The sequence below is a fragment of the Vipera berus genome (assembly GCF_964194415.1).
Source record: "Vipera berus genome assembly, chromosome: 6".
NCBI lineage: Eukaryota > Metazoa > Chordata > Lepidosauria > Squamata > Viperidae > Vipera > Vipera berus.
The window spans coordinates 60,842,527-60,865,715 of record NC_138208.1 but is presented as its reverse complement, the minus strand read 5'-3'; the positions used below and the strand labels follow the sequence as shown (position 1 = coordinate 60,865,715).

At 40.7% G+C, this 23,189-nt stretch overlaps 1 protein-coding gene across 1 annotated transcript; it reads left to right on the top strand.

Moving 5' to 3' along the window:
- Window positions 1-1,259: 1,259 nt before the first annotated feature.
- On the top strand, window positions 1,260-20,724 carry CSDC2 (cold shock domain containing C2). The gene is made up of 3 exons (XM_081331577.1): window positions 1,260-1,446; window positions 13,205-13,327; window positions 16,632-20,724. The coding sequence occupies exons 1-3, from the start codon at window positions 1,271-1,273 to the stop codon at window positions 16,792-16,794; spliced, it is 462 nt and encodes a 153-aa protein (XP_081187703.1). The 5' UTR covers window positions 1,260-1,270; the 3' UTR covers window positions 16,795-20,724.
- The last annotated feature ends 2,465 nt before the right edge of the window (window positions 20,725-23,189 follow it).

Sequence of the window (23,189 nt, the reverse complement as noted above, 5' to 3'; positions counted from 1 at the left end):
TTTATGTAAAGAATTTCTGAAAAGTAGAATGGCATAGCTTCATAAAAGAGGAGCATGAGCCTAGCTTTTCTGTCACGACTCACTCTCCTTTGTCTGGCAAAAGAACAAGTTGAAACGGTAGGGTCTGTGTCCTCACTTTATCTTGGAAGCCTTGGTTTAACCACTGAAACTCAGCAGGGAAAATACACTCTTAATAGGACAAAGGACAAGTGTTTATCTACCTATAAAATAAAATCATATCAAATATGGCTGAGTTCATACAACAACCAGCCCAAACAAACCAACTAAATCATGGCTTTGCATGATGCCTTGTCTAATTTCCAGACATCAGACTGTGAATGGTGAGGATGAAGATAGTTGCTAGATATGAAAGTAAAAATAATTTAAAAGAACTCATTGCTTTTAATTACTGTGGCTATATCTTAGAATGCAAAGTAAAGATATGCCTAATTGGGAAGGAGATGGTTTAGGATATAAGAGCAACCAGATTAGGGTGAAGGTGTGCTAAGTAATTGAGAGTCAAGCTGCATACAAGTTTAATAAATTATGGCTGGTAGTACAGTCAGCCAGATGTTTAGACTAGATTTGGCATTTTTGTCCACCATCTGAGTCTTTCCCAAGACCTGGGATAGGCAGATGTTTTTTGATAGCATTAAAAGATGTGTTTCAAAGTAAAGCTGCCTTTTGTAGCTGACTAATAGTGGTTTTAGCAATGCCAATGGTGTTCAAGTGGTACAGTAGATGTTTTAGAATTGCACCCAAGGTGCCTATTATTATTATTACAGTATGATTATTCCCTGACAACAGAGAGAGGGGGAAAGATGGAGAAGGGAACTTTAGGGTCTATTGGAACAGTCTTCCCCAGCCTGTTGTCTTTCAGGTGTTTTGGGTCTGGAATTCCCAGAGTTTGTAACCAACATTAAATGGGATACATTGTAAACACACATTGTATAGCTCTCTAGTGTTCTCACAGCCTGGCTCATCCCTTACTGTTTTAGAGTGATTCTTCCTTTGTACTATTAATATAGTAATGATGAATGATAATAAATGTGTGTGTGTATACACTATGAATTATTTCAGGAATTACATTAATGTTGTAGCTTCTTATAAAAATTACCATGCTCTTTAAAAAAAATCCTTAGGCAACTTATTCCTTTGCCTGTGTCTTGCACTGCAAATCAAAGTTAAAAGCTGAGCACTGCTGTTCATTTAATTTTCCACTGACACCAATTCTCTCATTCCAGGAAACAGACCCCCCCACACACACACCATGTCATCTGACCAGACCTCTCAATCTACAGTACCACCTCTCCACTCTCCAAAGTCACCTGTGTGGCCTATTTTCCCATTCAACAGAGAGGGAAGCCGGATTTGTGAGAGGGGAAGTCATCTTCTTCGGGACTTACCCAGCCCTCTTCCCACAAAAAGAACGAGGACTTATTCTGCGTAAGTATTCAAAATTGACCAGAAGTATGGATTTTTACCTTAGAATTTGATGACATGGAGCCTATTAGCTGAGGCCGGAAAAAGTGAGGAATTGCAGTCAGGTCTGCAAGCATCTCTGTCCTTGTTCCCTGGTGAATGTAGTTCTGATCCATTTCTCCCTGATTCTCTACACATTATGATCCTAGAGAAAGAGTTGGACACTGCTTTTTTTGATAACTTTAATTATTCAGTTCCCCACACAGTGACAATACCAAATTTCACCCATATTTCACAAAAGTTATCATAAGAGCCAGGTCATAGTCCTGTTTAATCCATGATTTTGTTTTATACAATTGCCATTTCAGTGTATTTAATCCTGGAAGTTCACATACGGGAGCAGGTTATACATGAGAAATCAGACTACTACATTCCATTAGAGAAGGAAATGGCAACCCACTTCAATATTCTTTCAAGAAAACCAAATGGATATTCCCAATCAAGACAATATCAACATGATACTGGAAGCTGAATGTCTCAGTTTAGAAGGTATCATATACAGTAAGCTATTGGGGAAGAATAGAGGGCAAGTAGTAATAATACTGGTGCAGCTGCTGTAGATTAAGGCTGAAAGAACATCCAGTCACTTAGATGTCCAGAGATACAATGCAAGTTTGATACTATTGTTACATACATCATTAGTATGTGGACCATCAGAACCATAAATCAAGATACACTTGATGTTGTCAACAAAGAATATTAACCTTGTGGGAATCAACAAACTGAAATGTACTGGAATAGATCACTTTCCATCAGAGGAGTATTAGAATGAATGTGGATGAGAAATCACAGAAGTGGGGTAGCCATTATTATTCATATAAAAGTCAATATTGTGGTGATCCAATACCACAGGTGTAGAGGAAGTAGAAGTTGAATAGTTCTATGATAATGTACAGTGCTTTATTGATGTAACATCCTCCAAAATGTCATTCTTTTTATAGGTGATTGCAGGGCTAAAACTGAAATAACATCTGGAATAATGGAAAAGTTGGCTTTAGTATGGAAAGGAAGCAGGAGACAAACTAAAAGAGCTGCTGAAGCAATTTAACATTTATAACAGTTTCCTTCTTTTAGTCACCTAAAAGATTTTAGATTAATTTGTAATCTAAAATATGGCTTTACATATAACTGAATCAGACTGAAAATATATGCTGTAATTTCAGCCAGCAAAAACAAGACCTGGTGTGACTGCAGCTCAGTTCATGAATCCTTTATAAATTACAGTTTAAATTAAAGAAAAAAAACATTCATCATACAATTTCAGCAGCTCTCGGATTATACAATGATGATGAATAAAATATTTTGTGTAGTAGATATGATGAATGAAAATTCTGAACTGATGTTTGTAACATGTGCTATAACATTTGTAAAGCTAGAATAAAATAGAAATATCCTGATATGCAGAAAGAACAAAAGAAGGTGAAACAACTGTCTGTAATATATTGAAAGTAGTTGAAAAGAATGGAAAACAAGAGGCAACAGAAATGTATTTGGCCAACTAAACATCAAGTTCTAGAGAAGAGCAAGAAGACACGAGTTTTTTTTTGAATTGCATATTTAGATATAACAATCAAAAGGGAAAAATAAGAGATTTGTTTAAGGAGATCTTGGAAGTTAAGAAAATCTATTACACAAAGGTAGACTCCATAAAAGACAACAAACACAAAGATGTATTGGTGAAAAATATGATATGAGTAAATGGAATATCTGTCTAATTGAAAAAAAAGGTGATACAGCCAAAGAGGTGACATAGTTGAATGGGTTCTAGAAAATATTGCTAACAAAAATGTGTAAAAGTTTATGAACTACTAGCCATACTATCCAAAACCTTTCAAATTGATGCAATTGAAGTACAAATAGTCCTCAACTTATGACCATTCATTAAACAACCATTCAGAATTACAATGGCTCTGAATAAGAATGACTTACGGTATGATGGGTGCTTGGAGTTTCAGTTATCACAGCATCCAAACAGTCATGTGATTACTAAGTTCTGACATTCCTTACCAGGTTTACACAAGCAATATCAGTGGGGAAACTGGCAGGATGTCAGAAGTTACTGTCACATGAGGTCCTTGCTTAATGGTCCGCATAGTCATGTTTAATTTCAGCAACTGAGACTACCAGGATTGCTATTGCTAAGTGACACAGTCACAGGAAATTCCATTTCACAACTGTCATTTATCTGTTGTAAGCCAATTGCTGTTGTAAGCCAAGGACCACCTGTACCATTAACAGTTTGTAATCGGTAGGAACCAAGGTAGTGAATTAGATCAGTTAAGGAAACTTTTTAATTTTAATTTCCAGTACAATAGTAAAAGCAAATATAAAGAAAACAAAATACAAAGAGAAAAAAAAGTACAAAGAATGAAAAAGAAAACTAGAACAAAAAGAGGGAAGAAGTAGAATCGAAAGAAAAGAAATATGTAAAGAAATGGCTTCCAGTCTTCATCACAAGTAAAAAAAAAGCTAACTCATCCCCTATAAGCTTAGATATCTCTTTTTTCCCCATCCCAGGGGTAGGCAACCTCGGCTCTTTTATTTCCTAATATGATGCTTATCTGAGTTTATTTCCTAATATGATGCTTATTTATTTCCTAATATGCTTACCCTGACAAAATACACAGCCAAACACAACACAAAAACAAGTCCTGCCTTACATCAAAGGAACGTTCGAAATGGCTGCCAGAATACTGCAACCCCTAGGAATAATGATAGCTCACAAACCCACATTTACACTCAGCAAAGAGCTATCTAAATCAGGGGTAGGCAACCTCGGCTCTTTTATGACTCATGGACTTCAACTCCCAGAATTCCTGAGTCAGCTATGCTATGCTGACTCAGGAATTCTGGGAGTTGAAGTCCATGAGTCATAAAAGAGCCAAGGTTGCCTACCCCTGCCCCAGCCTATTCCTTCTATATGCAAAACTATAAATCATCCATTTTTCAGTGCTGATATTAACAAAATGTCTGTAAAGAGTTACCAGAGCTTTACAAAAACATGTCTTATTTTAATATTGATCACACAAACTAATCTTATATTCCTTTTTTTTACTTCTAACAATCTCAATCTTAATTCATTTAGATGTCTTTTTCCATTACAGAGGCTTCTTTTTGGCTTTAGCACAGGGGTCTCCAACCCCCGGGCCATGCAAGTGGCAGGCAAGTGCAAGTGCACAGTGCTCCATTTATGCAACTGCCGGGTATGAGCGCCTGCCCCTTGGACAAATGGAGCTGCTTGTGCATATGTGCATGCTTGCCTGCTGCTCCCACAGAGCCATACCTTCTCCCTTCCCATTGCTGCCGCCACCAATCTGCAAGGCTAGATCTGCTTTAGCAGATCTTTTTTGTAAATTCAGTGGAAAGTCCTTATTCAGGTCAACCGAAGGCTTTGAAGATTAATTTTACTTTTGGGGTTACCTGTTGGCTGCTGTTTGTTTTTTTTAGCAAACAGTAGGTCAATTTGAATGATAAATTTCCACATCAGGGACATATTTTTGAGGATTGTAACATAGTATTAAATATAGATGATAGGAAAGTTATAATTATTTGTGCACCTATTATGTAAGGGGAAAAGAATATATCAGATATTTTTTATGTATTTTTCAGCATTCAACCAGGGTTAAGATTTTATATTTAATGTCAGTGTGAATTATTCATCATTGGTTATTTTTTGTGCACATTTTTTAATTTTGTATTGTTAATGTTAGTTTGATGGGTTTTTTTTCTTTTCTTCATTTTGTATTTTAATATTAGCAATAAGATGAAAAAATGTGAGAAGTGTTAAGTATTGTGGGCAGACCGGTGAGACAGATGACGAGACGTCGAGGTTTCAACTGAGCTTTATTGTGGTTGAACTGAGGAGCCTTGACAACCTGTCTCCTTTAAATACTGTTGCCAACAAACCAATAACCAATCCACATCCTTAAATGGTCCCGCCAGAACGGGCGGTCCAATGAGACGGGAGTTAGGACGCCACCTGTTGTTGCTGGGCACCTCACAGCTGATCTTCAGCTGGCTGTCATCTTAACTAAGCTTTAATTCATCTTAATATATAACATTCCCTTCCCCCCCCAACATGAGAACAAATAACAACAATAAAATCCTTAAACAGATGACCTATGACCTTACAAAACCCTGCAGGTATGCTGGGGGCCTGCGGATCCTGTTGGAACGTCGCAATGGTGGTTCTGCCCTTCCAGGAGATTGGCTTAGGTCTTCCCTGATAGCCACTGGGGTGGGATTGGGGTCCCCCATTTGTTCCCCCTGGTCTTGGGATGCCTGACTAGCGTCATGACTGTCCCAGGTGTGTGTGTTTGGCATGTAGTCGAGAGAGGGCCCTTCAGGTGTTAGAAGGGTTGCTGGGTCAGATGTTGCTTCTCTAGTGTAAGTCTCACCCTCTGGCTGGTTCTCAGGGGCTCTCTTCCGCAACTGATCTAAGTGTCTTCTAAATTGTTGCCCCCCTTCCCCCTCAATAACATAAGATACAGGACCGGTTTTAGCAATCACCACCCCTGGAACCCAAAAGTCCCCTGATGTGTAATTTCTGGCCCAGACAAGGTCCCCCACTGTCAATTCTTTTACGGTGGGGTGATGTTCTGGTTCCGTCGCCACACGATCAGGGTGTAGTCTGTCCAGCTTTGTCTTGAGACGACGGCCCCACCGCAGTTCCGCTGGGCTTTTGCTGGTGGTGGTGGACGGGGTGGTGTGTTGGCTCAGAAGGTATTGTGCCAGCCTTTGATGCCAGTCTCCGGTGATGATGCGTTTTAGGGCGTCTTTTGTTGACCTTACCATGCGTTCTGCAAGGCCGTTAGTCTCCGGGTGGAAGGGGGCTGATGTGATGTGTCTAATCGAGTTGGATCTGTTGAAGGCCTGAAAATCAGCAGACGTAAATTGTGGGCCATTGTCAGACACAATGACATCAGGTAGGCCGTGAGTGGCAAAAAGACCCTGCAGCACCTGTATGGTTTTGGATGAGGTCATGCTGGATACTGGAATTACCTCCAGCCACTTTGAGTAACTGTCCACCACTATGAGGAAAAGGCGGCCTTGAAAGGGGCCTGCATAGTCAATGTGGATTCTTGACCATGGTGTAGAAGTTGGTTCCCATTTATACGCTGGGTGGTGTGGTTGATTGGGCCTGGATTTTTGGCACTGATACCCTGTAACCTGGAGTTCGATGTCTTTGTCCAGGCCAGGCCACCAAACATAACTACGGGCCAGGGCCTTCATCCTGACAATTCCAGGGTGCCCTTCATGTAGTGCTTGTAATACCTTGTTCCTTAGTTTATCGGGGACTATGACCCTGCTACCCCAAAGCAGGCATCCTTTATGTGATGAAATCTCATTTCTACGGTTAAAGTATTGTTGGAAGTCTTTGTCGGGGTTATGTGCCTGCCAACCTGTGGCTACCCAGGCTGATACTCTGCTTAAGATTCTGTCCCTAGCTGTGCTGTTGGCTATGTCTTTGGCTTGGATGGGTGAATCAGGGAGGTCCTGAATGGTCATGATATTACAAGCTGGGGCTGGGTCTGGCTCAATAATAGACAGGGGTAGCCTGCTTAGTGCGTCAGCGTGTCCCATGTCTTTCCCTGGTTTGTATTTTAAGTCATAAGAGTAAGCTGACAGGAAGACAGACCAACGTAAAACCCTGGGGGAGAGTATTTGAGGTGTTATTTTGTTGGTTGTGAATAACCCCAACAGAGGTTTGTGGTCGGTGTAAATGACAAATTTCCTACCATACAGATAGTCGTGGAATTTTTTAACCCCTGCCACGAGAGCTAATGCTTCTTTATCTATCTGTGCATAGTTCCTTTCTGCAGGGGTAAGTGTCCTTGAGTAAAAAGCAATTGGCTTTTGTTCCCCTGTATCTTCTAGGTGACTGAGTACTGCGCCCACACCATATGGGGAGGCATCACACGCTAGGCAGACAGGCTTCCCTTCGATAAAATGAGTGACAGCTGAGTTTCTTGAGAGCAAGTGTTTTAAGGTCTGGAAGCTGTTGTCATGTTTTGTGGACCATTTCCACGGGGCATTTTTGTCCAGCAACCTATGCAGAGGCTCTGCAATGGTTGCTTTGTTGGGTAGGAATGAATGATAAAAATTGATTAACCCCAAGAAAGCCTGTAGTTCTGCCTTATTCCTAGGGGTTGGGGCTAGCTTAATAGCTTTTATTTTAGAGTCAGTGGGGTGGATGCCATGAGCATCAATCCTAAATCCTAGAAAGTCTGTTGATTTTACTCCTATGTGACATTTTTCCCTTTGAAGTTTAAGCCCGGCAGACCTAAATCTGCCTAGCACGGCTCTAAGCCTGTCAGCTAGCTGATCCTCCGATTCCCCGGCGATCAGCACGTCGTCAAAATAAGGGCACACACCAGGGATGCCTTTCAGCGTTTTTTCCATGATTTCCTGGAAAATTCCAGGAGCTGCGGCAATTCCGAATTGCAAACGATTTACGCGAAAGGCTCCCTTGTGTGTGACAATTGTTTGAATTTCAGCTGTTTCGCGGGAAACCGGAAGCTGGTGATACGCCTGCGCCAAGTCAAGCTTGGCAAAGATGGCACCAGACTGTATCGCTGCGAGGACGTGCTTTACCGAGGGGACTGGGTAAGCATGCGGATTCAAGGCCCGGTTAACGGAAGCCTTATAATCCGCGCAAATTCTTATTTTACCATTTGCTTTTAGGGGGGTTACAATAGGCGTTTCCCATTCTCCCCCCTCTATGGGTTCTAGAATTCCCTGCCCCACTAATTTGTCTAATTCTTTTTCTACCTTTTCCTTCAAAGCGAACGGAACCCGTCTCGCTTTGATTCTAACGGGTAGAACTTCTGGGTTAAGTTTTAATTTTACTGGGGCCCCGGTGTATTTTCCCAAACCCCCCCCCCCAAACACGTCTGTAAACTCGTTACAGACGGAGTCTAGGCTATTGGGTTGTACGTTATTTATTCCCCCTAGCCAGATGCCCAGGGCTGGGAACCAGTCTAATCCTATCAAATTTGTTCTTTTGCCCTCGGTTATTAGAATTTTTAAGGGACCCTGGTATTGTTTAAATTTGACTTGAACCGTGGCCTGTCCCTTTAATTTAATTGGGGAACATTGGAAATCTGTTAATTTGATTTTTGTGGGAACTATCCCTATTTTCTGTCTGTTCTTTGAACAGATGAGGGAAAGGGTCTCTGCAGAAATTAAAGAGACCGGTGAGCCTGAATCCACCTCCATTAAACACGGGATTCCCTCTATACTGACAGTAATTTTGATCTTAGGTTCTAGTGGGGGGTGGATTGCTGACTGGCAAACCACTTCCAAATTCTCTATAATCTGAGGTGCCCTGGTCCCTGGGTTTTTTTGGGGGGAAATGGTACCTGCGGATTGCTCTTCAACGTCGTTAATGTTGTCGCGGTTTCGGGCTCGGCAGACAGATTGAATGTGGCTGGTCTTGCCACAGGCATGGCATTTGGCCCCACGGAAGCGGCAGGTCGCCCTGGGGTGATTGCCCCCACAGCTGGCGCAATTTCGGCTATTGCTGCCGGTGTTGCGGTTGGTGGCTGAGGCATATCTGCTGGCCCCGGTCGGTTTCTTTTGGTTTACGTTTTGCTCACGGCGGTTCTTGAACTTCTCCAGCCTTTGTAGAATAGCGTTGATTTCGGCTTCGCTGGCTTGTTCGCCTTCTCCGCTGTCAGTAGCGTTTTCTTGATGCATGGAGCCGTTCGGGTTGCTGTTCGGTTTGAAAGAGTTCTTTTCGTTAATGGCTTCTCGAGCCATTATTTCGTTGATCACTTCGGACAGGCTCAGGGTAGGTTTGGCTATTATTTTCTGCTGGAGGTGTTCGTCGCTCAGGCCGAACACAATTCGATCCCGGATCCGATCTTCCAGGTCCGGGAACCTACACATTCAGGCGGCTTGTCGCACGGCGGCCACGAAGTCCATAGCCGATTCGCCTGGCAGCTGGTTTCTCTGGATGAAACGCAGCCGCCAGTGGATTTCAGACTTCTTTGGCATGAAGTGTTGGCTCAGTTTGCTGACGAGGTCGGCGTATGGTAGTGTTGAGACAGGATCTGGGATACACAGCCCGACAGCTACATCATACACAGCCGGCCCGCTGATGCACAGCAACGCCGCTGCCTTCTCCTTGTCTTCAGTGATTTTATTCACGAAGAGATATCCCTCGACTTGTCCCAAGTGGGACTCCCATTGTCCAGGGTGGCGGACATCGAACTCACGGATGTGTCTGATTTGCGTCATTCTGTCCGGGTCTGGCTGCTGCTTTCCGGGAAGGAATTTATTGGGAGAGTTTTCTCTTCCCTCCTTTCCCGCGAGTGCTAGTGCTTCAGCTCTAGTGACTCAGCTGGTGCTTCAGCTCAGCAGCAGTATCCCATCCTCGTCGCCACTGTTAAGTATTGTGGGCAGACCGGTGAGACAGATGACGAGACGTCGAGGTTTCAACTGAGCTTTATTGTGGTTGAACTGAGGAGCCTTCACAACCTGGCTCCTTTAAATACTGTTGCCAACAAACCAATAACCAATCCACATCCTTAAATGGTCCCGCCAGAACGGGCGGTCCAATGAGACGGGAGTTAGGACGCCACCTGTTGTTGCTGGGCGCCTCACAGCTGATCTTCAGCTGGCTGTCATCTTAACTAAGCTTTAATTCATCTTAATATATAACAAGAAGGAAAGTCCTTATCTAGGTCAATGTTTTACTTGTCTATTATATTTTCCCTTTGATTTTCAAAACCTTAACCAGCTTCTTTTCTGAATGCAGTAAAATGTTCTCAACATTTGTCTCTTCTCTGTTTTGTAATTCACACTTTTCCCTTTCATTTGTTGTTTTCAGTTTGAATGCTTCGTCTGTTTTATAATCCACACATTTTAAAAATTCAGTTTTTCTGATTCCATTATTTTTGTATCAGCAAAATTTGCTTCACCTCTGTCAGTCCTTCATTAGTCCATCCATAGTCTATCCATAAAAGCAGACATTACTATTGTGGCTACTAATTTCAGGCCCCCATTCTTTGAAGATCTCTTTTATACCCACATGGAGAGAAATAAGCAGTGGAGTACCACAAGGCTCCGTCTTAGGCCCGGTACTCTTCAATATCTTCATCAATGACTTAGATGAGGAAATAGAAGGGGAACTCATCAAATATGCAGATGACACTAAACTGGGAGGAATAGCCAACACCCCAGAAGACAAGCTCAGGATTCAAAAAGATCTTGACAAACTTGAACAATGGGCCCTATCCAACAAAATGAGTTTAATGCGGAGAAATTACATTAGGCATGAAAAATCAATGATATAAGTACTGATTAGGTGAGACCTGGCTCAAAAACAGTAACTGTGAGAGGGACCTTGGAGTCCTAGTGGACGATCACTTGACCATGAGCCAGCAATGTGCAACAGCAGCCAAAAAAGCTAATATACAGTCCTGGGTTGTATAAACAGAGGGATAGAATCAAGATCACACGAAGTATTAGTACCGCTTTATAAAACCCTAGTGAGACCATACCTGGAATACAGCAACCAATTTTGGTCACCATGCTATAAAAAAGATGAGACTTTCAGAGAAGAGCAACTAAGATGATCAAAGGCCTGGAGACTAAAACATATGAAGAACAGCTGCAAGACTTGGGTTTGGCTAGTCTAAAGAAAATAAGAAATAGGGGTGACATGATAGCAGTGTTCCAATATCTCAGGGGCTGCCACAAAGAAGAGGGGGTCAAATTATTCTCCAACGCACCAGAGGGCAGGACAAGAAACAATGGTTGGAAACCGATCAAAGAGAGAAGCAACCTGGAATTAAGGAGAAAGTTCCTAACAGTGACGACAATTAACCAGTGGAACAGCTTGCCTTCAGAAATCGTGGGCGCTCCATTACTGGAGGTTTTTAAAAAGAGACTGGACAGTGACTTGTCTGAGATGATATAGGTTCTCCTGCTTGAGCAGGGGGCTGGACTAGAAGACCTCCAAGGTCCCTTCCAGCTCTATACTGTTCTGTTCTATTAATATTTCCGTTGTTACAGTATTTTTGTGTCATTTTGTAAATCCCAGTCCTAAAGGCAAGTGATTTTTTCTTTTTTGCCTGGACGTTAGTCCCCTCTAGTGTCTAATTTAAATTATAAGGTCTCTTATCTGTTTTATGGCTTGCGGTATTCAAAATAATTCTGGTTCTCACCAAAAGCTGTTTATTTTATATAATTAAAAACAAAAACAAAACAGGAATGAAGAAAATTGGATGCCTTTGAATTGTGGTGCTTGAAACAATGGTTAGAATACTTTGGTCTGCAAGAGGAACACGTTATTCAATAGTAGGAGTAAAAATAGAATTAATATTAATAATGAATGAAGCTTACATTTTGGACACAGAATGTGAAAGCATCCATCATTGGATAAATCCTAATGCCTGGAAAAATCAAAGACAATTGAAAAAGAAGACTACTAATATTGAAGATACAAACATTAAAAGAATTCAAAGTAGTAGCTGGCAACACATAATCCTGGTGTAGCCTGCTCTACTGGCAGCGTTTCCTGGTTAGCTGACTGGTTGGGGCCTCTCCTGCCGGAATTGGAACTGGGACAAGAAAGATCCCTGGGAAGGGTGGCTTGGAGATGTAGTCCCCAGCAGGGGAAAAGGACAAAATGGAGGAGCTGAGGAAAAAAGGATTGAGAGGGAGAGAAAAGAATAAACCTGCTATGAGGAAAAGAGGCTGCACTCCTTTGAAAGGAGAGAGATTGCCACCCCAAGGAAGAGAGGACAAGTATATCTTGGCCTAGAGACTGGATCCTGGCTGCCACAAGAGGGAGGCTCCTTAGGCCTCTGGGCCCACAGAGGACATGTTTTTAAGGCAACAGGATTGGTGAGGGAGCATTTGGCCAAAAAGGACAGTCTTTGGGACTTCTTTAGTTGAGCAACATTGTCCACCACAAGGTTTAATATTATTGTGTTATTTTAGCTTGATTTTTATCTTAACTGCTATTATTTTTAATTAAAAGTCAGTAACTCCAAGTGTATTGGTCTACCTGGCCATGTCAGGCTGTCACCTGGGAAAAGGATAATGGCTCTTTTTGGGGAAGCGCTACACTGGCAAAATGATGTCCATCAGCTCATGAAAAATACAAAATGACAATGACAATAGTGAATCCTGGAGAATCTAATGTATACAAAAATATTGCATTGTTGAAATAGTATAAACAGACTGAGATTAGAAACATGTAGACATGTGAATCTCCAGATGTTGAATTCCAGATACATCTCCCATGAGCCATAGACATCATGGCCAATGGTGAAAGGTAGTAATAGCTTAAACTGCACAAAACCTGGAAGGCGCCATGGTTTCTATTCTTGTATATATACTCAATATCAGAAGTAGATAAATAAAAAAATCTAGGGTAACATGTTAGCTGGTCTTATGAGAGGTACAAATGTGTTTTTCAGTGTTTCCTATTATAACACAATTACTCTTTGTTTATATTTTACTCACTTTAAGCATCCTCACAAAGAAGCAGGACTACATATTGTTAATGAAGGTAATACTTCATAAGCAAGAATGGAGGCTTTAAGAAGAGATTGGACAACCATTTGTCTGAAATGGTATAGGCTTTCCTACTTGAGCTGGTGGTTGGACTTGAAGATCCCCAAAGTCCCTTTCAACTTTGTTATTCTGAATACCATAGTAGCTCAGATTGATTTTCATTTTTCTTTTTCCCCCCCTCTCTTTTTCCTAGGACGGCTCGTGCCTCTGCTGGTCCCATCTACAAAGGTGTATGTAAGCAGTTTTCACGCTCCCAGGGCCATGGTTTCATCACCCCAGAGAATGGCAAAGAAGACATATTTGTGCATATTTCTGAGTGAGTTCTATGGGGAATGCAACATAGATGTCTTTAGTGGCTTATGTGTTTGTAAGTCAGGATCCCTATTTTCTCTCTGCATCCCAACTTCCATTATTGACCTTATTGTATTCTTATGCACTACAGTACATGTTATTTCACATATGGATACTTACAGAAAAAAAGATGAACCTGCTTTCTATTCTTCCTGCTTTTCTACATACTCTAATTTATTTATTTATTTATTTATTATTGGGACTTATATGCCGCCCTATCTCCCGAAGGACTCAGGGCGGCTAACAACAATAAAATACAATAATACAAAAGTTAAAAAGAAATTAAATTAATAGACCCAGTAGAATAAATTAAAATTAAAATTAAGTTAAAAATTAAAAACATAATTAAAATCCCTGTCAGTCCAGGCCAGCCTGATGGAAAAGGAGTGTTTTGAGGCCGCAGCGAAAGGACCAGAGATCCGGGGCCATCCGAAGCTCAAGGGCGAGTTGGTTCCATAGGGCTGGCGCTCCCACAGAGAAGGCCCTCCCCCTGGGGGTTGCCAGCCGACATTGTCTAGCCGACGGCACCCTGAGGAGGCCCTCTCTGTGTGAGCGCACTGGGCGATGGGAAGTCGTTCCCGGCAGCAGATGGTCCTGCAAGTATCCTGGGCCTAAGCCATGTAGGGCTTTAAAGGTAAGTACCAGCACCTTAAATCTCATCCGGAAGACAACCGGTAACCAATGTAGCTCACGCAGGAGGGGTGTAATATGGGAGTATATGTATATAATCACTTATATACATCTGTGTTGCAGTCTTTCCATTTCAATTTCTATAAGGTATTACTGTTCTCCAGAAACTTTCTGTTGAGTCAGTTATGGCAGGATAAAGGTCTACAAGCACGTGTACATATTTGTGGTGTGCAGAACAGTCAATTTGTCCCCTTATTTTGAGAATTTGTAAGGAAGTTCAATCACTGCATTAGTAAAGAATACCAGTCGTAGAGCTATTCAAGTGATCCAATGCCCGTCTAGTGGGATAGACTTCCCAAATTAAAAAAAAGTCAGTGCAAGGATCATGATCCCATTGCAAATGGTCCCATTAACATTCTCTATCAATCAACTTGAGGAAATGTATGATTGGTTCTGAAGGCACTTTCACAGCAAATGAATGTGTGGCACCTAGTGGTGTGGACAAACAATATTCTGACCAAAACTTATGTAAATAGATCAAATTGAAAGTACGCTTCAGAAAAAAGCCACATGATTAATAATGTGAATATAGACATTCTTATTTTCTATATCAGCCAAGTACATAAGGGGAACAGCTAACAGGGTGAATTATTAATGCTTTCTCTCAGGAAAGAGCAGAGGTTTCTTGTGATACCTCAGGAAGATGGGGACCCCTGCCCATCAATTGGCCAGTCCATGAGTGTGAACCACATTATGTTCCAGAAGACTGGTTCTTCAAATTTGCCTTAGTGGAGATGAGGAAGAAGCCCTTGTGCCATTTCCTAAAATGCCCAGACATAATCTCTTCTAGCCTCACTGATTACTTGGAATCAGAAGGCTGCAACTTTATGCTTGAAAAATGAATGGTAATATCTCCTGCATTCTAGTTTTCTAGCCGCCATAGTGGAAACCATTTTGGCTTACAGACCTACCATGTCCTTAAACAATAATACAAATTAGTCTTGTGGCATCTGGAAGATTGAGGTTCTTATAAGAGGACTTGGCGAAAAAAGACTTAGCAGCTAATACATAGGCAGCTGATGTTGATGAGCAGCTAGTACATAGGCAGCTGATGTTGATGAGGAACATCTTTATGTGGTCACTCTTACGTATGCTGCTTCTGCAGAGCTGCAAGATTTCTCATTGATCATTCACCATTTTCTTTTATCAGTTTTTTGAACTCGAATAATTGCTCCCTTTAGACTCATCAAATCCCATTAACCTCATCTTAACCAGAAAGACAGCCTTTCTGGTAGTCTTAGCTTCAGCTAGGTGGGTTGGGGAACTAGGTCCTTTTCTGAAACAGGGAAATCTATGTGCATTCCATCAAGATAAGGTGATACTATGAGCAGAGCCCTGCTCCATATCCCAAGTCCCAGGAACACAAAGAAATCATCATTTCCCATTGTTCTGTACCAGCCTGCTACCAGCCCTGCAGAAAAGGCAGGGACAACCCCTTTACAAACGGCAAGAGGCTGGCATTAAGCCTGCCAAATTTATTAAGATAAAACAGAGCAAAACAAGACACCAACCATGAAACAGGAGCTATGAAACAGGAACTAATCAAGCAGTTGCCTTCAGCAAACCAGCCCTCCCATGCATTCCCCTTTTATACAGTTCAGGGCGTGGCTTCTCTCTGCCTCCTTCCAAGGTGCCCCATTGCCTTCCTCTGTTTACTCCTGATTGACTGCCTCCTGCGGCAGGCGTCCTTGAACAGGGCCAGCTGTGGGTCATCTTCATCCACGCTGTCAGGCTCACACAGCTGGGTCTCCGTGGTGACCAGATGGGAGGGGCCTGGCTGAGGGCTCTCATCAGCAAGATCTTCAACCCCCTCACCAAGCTCTTCAACACCCCCCTCCTCCTCTGAGTCATCTGACCCAACTGCCGAACCCACAGGCTGACCCTGAATCACAACACCCATTCTACTGAAAGGAGATAAATTCAGAGTCAGTTCAAGAGACTAAAGGTCAAATTATTAAGTATTGTCCTGTGTTTGCTAACTCATACATTATTCTTTCATTTTTGAGAGTATGTTAGCATCAAGAATTTTTTTGTTGATACAGTGAATTATTAACAAAGAAATTGAATTACACTCAGGTCAGTTAGTATACTCAGAAATCAGTGTACATAATTGAAAATAGAACAGGAAGAAATCTTACTGTAATTTTCTAATTGAAGATAGTTGAATTAACCATTTTGTCTTATCATCTTTGGCTGGCTAAAAGGTGTTTCATAGTAAATGCAATAGAAAATGTTAGTAAAAATAAATTTGGGCTAATATTCCAAACCCTAATGTTTTAATTCTGCTATGATGGCAGAATTCTTCCTAAATTAGAGTGCTACAAAATGCATCGTGTTTGGAGGAATGTAATTCACATCCTGTTATGATGTTAAATTTTACACAGTTTTCTTTGATAGTTCTATATGTTAGATTTTTTTAGCAATTGCTTATTTAGATAATGATGCATTGAAGCTTCCTAAAGTGAATGCAGTTGTTTTAAAATTTGTTGTGCCTTGTCTGATAGTTTAATTACATCAATTACTTTCTCCATATTTTTATTCAGAGCTCTGAAATACTCCTTCCTCTTTTTCTTTTTCAGCATTGAGGGGGAATATGTCCCTGTAGAAGGAGATGAGGTCACATATAAAATCTGTCCCATCCCACCAAAGAATCAGAAGTTCCAGGCTGTGGAGGTGGTGCTCACTCATTTAGCACCACATACAAAACATGAAACATGGTCAGGCCAAATAATTGGCTCATAAACTACTTCTTGAGCCTGCAGGAAGTGGAGTTGAATGATATGGTGGGTGGTGGAACTACTGGAGCAATGAAAGAACCAGGCTGGCAATTTTTGTTTGCTGTGTGACATGTTTGCAAATTTTTCTTGTCTTTTCTAAGATCTAATCTTAGTTTGTAAATGTGCTTTTTTGTTATAGAAGGGCAAGCAAGAAGTGGAAAAGTGTTGCTGGATAGATTTACACTTAAGTCACGAATTCCTGACTGTACCCAATAGGACAAAAGTAATGTACTGTCAAAGTAGTATATATTGGCCACACTGATGTTTACCTGGTTCTATTCTAAATTATTTAGAAATGAAATTGGCTATTATCCTATCCCTTTAACAAAATTTTCCCTTCCATCTTCAGCAGAGGCTGTTGCATTGTTGTTAAGCACCCTTCTCTGGCAGAACTGGCATTCAGTGAGATAGTATTTTTCAGGGCACAATTCTGTATGGTCCAAACATGGTGAAGCTGTCATTCTTCCAGAGTTTTCTAAATCACCTGCAGGAATGCTTGAAGTTTTTTTGGTGGGTATGTGTGTGTGTGTGTGTGTGTGTTGTATTTCTTACATGTATAATCATATGCAAAGAAAGAGCCTATAGGCTTGCTCCTGCATTTGGATTGCACTTCTCTACATTTGTATTTATCTTTGGCTGAGTTTGAGATCAATGGCTTGGTTACCACTGTTGTGTATATAATTATTGCTATAGCTTCAAGTCTTCTTTCAAAAACACCTCATGCGCAGTGTCTCAAGTAATTTTGCAGTAATCCAGTAGAATATAACACTAAGGAAGGAACATTTCTAAACACAAATTAATAACTCACTGTGAAGTTTTGTTCAAATATGTGTAAAATGGGTGGAGGGATTTTTTTGGTCTTATAAAAGATGATATTACCAAAATCAGGATCTTTTGTTTGTTATTATGCAAGGGAGTCAGTAAAATTTTGCAGGTAGTTGAAGAAACTTTTCTAAATGTATTAATCTCAAACTGACTTTATTTTTTTCCATATGCACCACAGTGGTTTGTCCCAGTTAGCCTGAACTGTAGCAGTATCTTGCTTGCAGACTGTTGTGATATACATTCATATTATACTTAACCAATAATTTTTCTTATTTTTTCTCTTAATTGTTAACTAAATTGCATCTGTTTTTTAAAGGGTAGCAAAATATAATACAGGAATGGTAATACATGATCTTCCATTAATTGCAATTAAAAGTATGTGTCCAAGGGTATTCTTAGAATTCAGCCTCTACTGAAATGTGTTATTTTGCTGACATTGTACTTTTCATATACAATGTTAAGTATTGCCCATGATTGCATTTGTGTCTACTAAAAGTAATACATAATAATAAAATCCCCTGCAGATGAAGCTTTGTTATAAGTTTATATTATTATTAACATTCAAATGGACTAGAATGGTCTTCTTAACATAATGTCTCCAATGTTACTGGGAGCTGCAATTCCAACTCATTTGGTCTATATCATGCTAGGAAAAACTGAAATAAAATCACCAGGAAGCATCTGTTTTATCCTTTATATTATGAATTATAGTTTCTGGCCACGAAGATCTGCTTGAAGAATAGCATCTTTGTTTATTACGCTTTCACAGATGTAGGTTTCAGTATTATCTGCATGTAATTGCACTTCTGAATATTTTTCACAACACATTTGCTCAGAATGGATGTTTAGGCTAATTCTCCCATTCTCCCTTCTGTTGTTCAAACTTCAACATTTTAATGATTATCCTCTGTGTGACTAGACATTGAGGATTATGTGGAGAAGAGATAAAGAAAAGTTCAGCAGAGGTAAGATTAATGGGTAGTATTAAATAATGGTATCTAGTAGTATTGTCCTTTAGTTGTTCCAATTCTATCCAGTCTTTTCCCCAACATCTTAATTCCTCAGGATATACAGGGTCTTGTTTAAAAGCACAATATTGATTTAGATGCATTAAGAAGAATTTCCCAGGATGCCATGTACATGCTCAGAACTTGCATGGAATTGTCAGGCAATCTAAACTGTATCATCTGCTGAGTTGAAAGCATAAGGGCAGTGCCACACTGAAGTTGCATGATCTTGAAGAGAAAAGATGTACATGGCTAGTAAGTTTTTAAATTAATGCATGAAAGCAAGCACTATATTTCTAGGAATTAGTGAGTTTGTTTAAATAAATGAAGTAAGAATGTGAGAGCTGAGGATTTAGTGAGGCTTTCTTGAATGAGATGAGGAAGTCTGAAAGTAGAGGTATAGCATAATGGTACTGCAGTATGCTGATGTCTATAAAAGATATGCTTTTTGTATTTGGGATGTATTTCCAGTGTCCTTAATGAGGTGGTATGTGTGTGTGAATGTCTGTCCAGCATACCTTTACTGTTTCTATTTGTGGGATTTCAGCCCCTTTGATCTTTTACAAACTTAGATGTGAGGTGAGACGGAGGGTTCAGGATAGGCTGTTGCTCTGTAGAAATAGACATTTGACAACAGCCTGATTGTCAAAACTCGTCCTGCAACAAGCAGGGCAGGTGCCGAAACAGGAACGAGAGACCGAGGCCCGACACTGATGTTCATATTTAGTTTTCAAGGGGGACACCCCACACATAGTTTAGTCCTACAGTATACTGCCAACCTAGAATCATGGGAAATTTTATGAAAGGTGGCCAGAAGGTGTTGAGTTCCTCTCTGTTTATATTTCAACCCAAAAGATTAAAAAGAAAGCCCTCATAGCTAAAAGGATTTGGGGACTTCCAAATGATACCAGAATTAGCTTTAAAGATGCCAGTCTAATACAGTGTTTTTCAAACTTGGCAACTCTAACATGTAATTCATACCCCAAATTTCCATAGCCAGTCTGAGGAATTCTGGGAGCTGAAGTCCTTATATTAAAATTGTCAAGTTTGAAGAACATTGGTATAACACAACCTTTCCCAACTTAGTTCTCGTCTGATTTGCTAGGACTACAACTGAAAAGCCACATTGTGTGGAAATTCTGGGATTTGCCATTTCAATACACTTGGAATGGTGTATGTATGAAAGGCTTTCATACAATTCTTTCTTGGATGGATGTTACACTACGGCCAGGTTTTTTAAAATATTCCCCCATAAACCAATGTGGGTAGAACTGGAGTACAGCTTTAAGAAATGTTCTAGCCTACTTCTTCCTCATGAGTTTGTTTCTTCATATAGGGAACGAAAAATAGAACGGTCCCTACATTCTCCCTCTGTTCCCAATATACTGTTAATTAACATATTCCAAGAAGCCTCTGTGTGGAATTATTACAGTTGTGTTTGTGATAAGAAATGAGTTCTTTCCAAGCAAAGCTATAAAAAAGTTGGTTAAGCTCATTCAGTGGGACATTACTGTTCCCTTCTTCATGAAATGTCCTCATTATGCCAGTGATGAATGATGTGAGTATTCTGCCTCCTTCAATTAAAATTCCAAATAAAACATTCTCAACTGTCTATTTTGAAAGGAAAGTCCATACATGCAAGAGAAAATGGAGCATAGTGATTTTGAAAGAAATTATCATTCATCTGTGTATAGATATAGAGGGAGAATTGTTTTGGACTTTTCCTTGAGATGCAACAGCTGCTCTTCAGTCCAGTGAAGTGAGGATCTGAAGGCAGCTCTTTTCCTTTTGCTGTGTGAGACAGGCTTCCTGTGACAGCCGGAGGAACCTCCTGCACACATGTAACACCAGCAGCTTATAGCCTATCTCCCTCCTTGATGGTGCAATACCAGTGGGAGTGCCACAAAACTGTGACTTCTCTCTTGAGAATGCTTTTTAATTCTTTCCGAAATAACCTTGTTATCTATAATGTGTCTGTGTTCTGACAACTTTTTGTGTGGCACTTGCCTCTTTAATCCCATGTTGATCTTTGTAACATTGGCAATAAATCATTAAAATAACTTTCCAAGAGTCTTCCCTCTTCTGAAATTTTTTGGTTTGACAATGGTCTTTTGACATGACAGTGTCTTAAGGATATTGGGTAAAGGGAACAGGGTAGCTGTTCCTAGAATTTGTGATGCAGAGATGAAGGACACTTAATTTTATATCAAGTTACAGATGTGAACTACAAAACAGACACTTGACAATAGTAGGTTCTCATGTTTAACTCAATTTTATTAATGTCATACTTTTATAATGATATAAAAGCTGCCTGTCAACAAAGCCCCACAAATCTGTAGCTACAGAAAAATAGTTGGATTTATTTAACATACATGGCATCAAAATAAACACTCCTGCTTAGTAAAGTGTGGGGTCTGTTTTTTGATCCATCTGAGAAATAGACCACTTTGTGGCTTTCACAGTAATAAACAGATCCCTGTATTAAGTACTTCATAACCCACTTGCTGGAAAAGGAATGGAAACTAACCTAAGAAGAGCTGGCAATATTTATTTTAAAGCAAAAGCCACAGCACCTCAGAAAAGAATGGGCCAATTTCATTACATTAATAATACCGTGTTTCCCCAAAAGTAAGACCCAGCCCGATAGTAAGCCCTAGCTTGATTTTTGGGGGGTGGGTCTAATATAAGCCCCACTCCAAAACTAAGCCCTAGTTTTGGGGTGAGACGCATCCCCTCAAAATCAAGCTAGGGCGGGGCTAGGGGTGGTGAAGCTGCCCTTTGCACCCCACATCTGCTTACCTTACCAATAGAAGCACCACAGCCAGGCCTCCCACACCCTGACACTTGTGCTGCTGCTTGACTACTTCTGCAGCCACTTGCTGCCACTTGCCGCTGGACGCCATGTGGCGCATTGTGCCATTGCTGCTGCTCGTGGCAGGATGCCACATGGTGCTTCGGCCACTTCTGCTCCTCGCACGCTTTGGGCAGCTTCTGCTTGCTCACACAGCGCTTCAGGCTGCTTCCACTCCTTGCACACTTTGGGCCGCTTCTGCTTGCTCGTGCAGTGCTTTGGGCTGCTTCTGCTTGCTCACGCAGCACTTCAGGCTGAAGCACGTGTCCTGCTGCGACCAGCAATGGCGCAATGCGCCAAATAGCGTCTGGCAGCAAGCGTCCGCAGAAGAAATCAAGCAGCGGCGCAACAGGTGTTGGGGTGTGGGAAACCTGGCTGTGATGGTCCTAAGGTAAGACACTCCACGAAGACCTGGTGCCTCTTTTGGAGGCAAAAATAAAAGACCAGGTCTTACTTTCAGGGAAACATGGTACCAGTTTCTTCTCATCATCCTTTTATTACTTTATATGCCCTAATTGCTTCCCAGTACAATTTATGAAGAAGGGAGCAAGTGATGAAATGCCTGCTCTCAACCCTCTGAATTGGTGCCATGGCTTTAAGAAAGTACTATAGTTAAAGGCATCCATTTTATAGCTTTATTGCATGACTACCACAAATGAAAAAAATGACTTTTTTAACACCTCCAAAATTTGGAAGAATATTTTTGATATATCCAGTATATGCAGCCTAACAGGAATAAAGTACCGAGAGGGTTATGTTTTGTTTTATTTATCAGCCAATCTATCAAATTTTGATGTCACCTATCTCATGGAAAATGACTCTGGGCATTGTACAATAATCCAATCATCTTCCATTGCATTTCTTGCATTGAAGCCAAATTCTGCCTCTTTCCGTAACTTCTGCCAATTTATTTCCTGTATAGGATTACTAAGATCAAGTACCCCAAGCTTCCTTTAAAATATATAGTGGATCCTCTATTTCTGATTGCAATCACAACCAATAAAATTTTGAAATTGTTTTTTGGTTGTTTTAAATTAAATTCTCAAAATTGGTATAGGGTCATGCTGCTGAATAATATTTCTATTGCCCAAAAGAAATTTAAGTTGATATCAGAAAAGCTTGGTAAGTTGTTACCTATTTGTTACTCAATTTGATCTTTATTGAAAGGTTACCTATTACTATAAAAATCTATAAATACATTTTCTCAAAGATTTCATTTTAGCCAAACCATAATAATCATCCTGATCTATTTATGTTGATAGAAGTGTTTAAAGGGGGAATGAGCTTTATCAAAACTGCATATCTACTCTTTCAAATTAGAAGCATTGTTTTAGTAAAAACATTTTCAATCTGTTTTATTCTAGAAAAATATTTTGCATAAAAAGTCAGTGATTTATAAACTTAGCTGATTCTAACATACCATGTTTCCCCAAAAGCAAGACCCAGTCTTATATTATTTTTGCCTCCAAAAGAGGCATTAGGTCTTACTTTCAGGTGGTGTCTTATATTTTCCATGACACCTGCCTCGCCTTGTGGTGGCAGCACCAACAGCCCCATCCAGCAGGAGCCCGCATGGCTGCAGGCCCACTTCTGCTGTGGCCGCTTGCGGCAGGAGGCTGCATGGCACATCGCAGCACTGCCACCATAAGGTAAGGCAGTTGAAGCTGCCCCACGCAT

What these genes read in the sequence shown, in the direction of transcription:
- CSDC2 (XM_081331577.1), top strand. Translation starts at nt 1,271, where the DNA reads ATGTCATCTGACCAGACCTCTCAATCTACAGTACCACCTCTCCACTCT. An exon ending in AGAACGAGGACTTATTCTGC is followed by an intron (nt 1,447 to 13,204) that starts GTAAGTATTCAA and finishes TCTTTTTCCTAG; the next exon opens with GACGGCTCGTGCCTCTGCTG. An exon ending in ATATTTGTGCATATTTCTGA is followed by an intron (nt 13,328 to 16,631) that starts GTGAGTTCTATG and finishes TTTCTTTTTCAG; the next exon opens with CATTGAGGGGGAATATGTCC.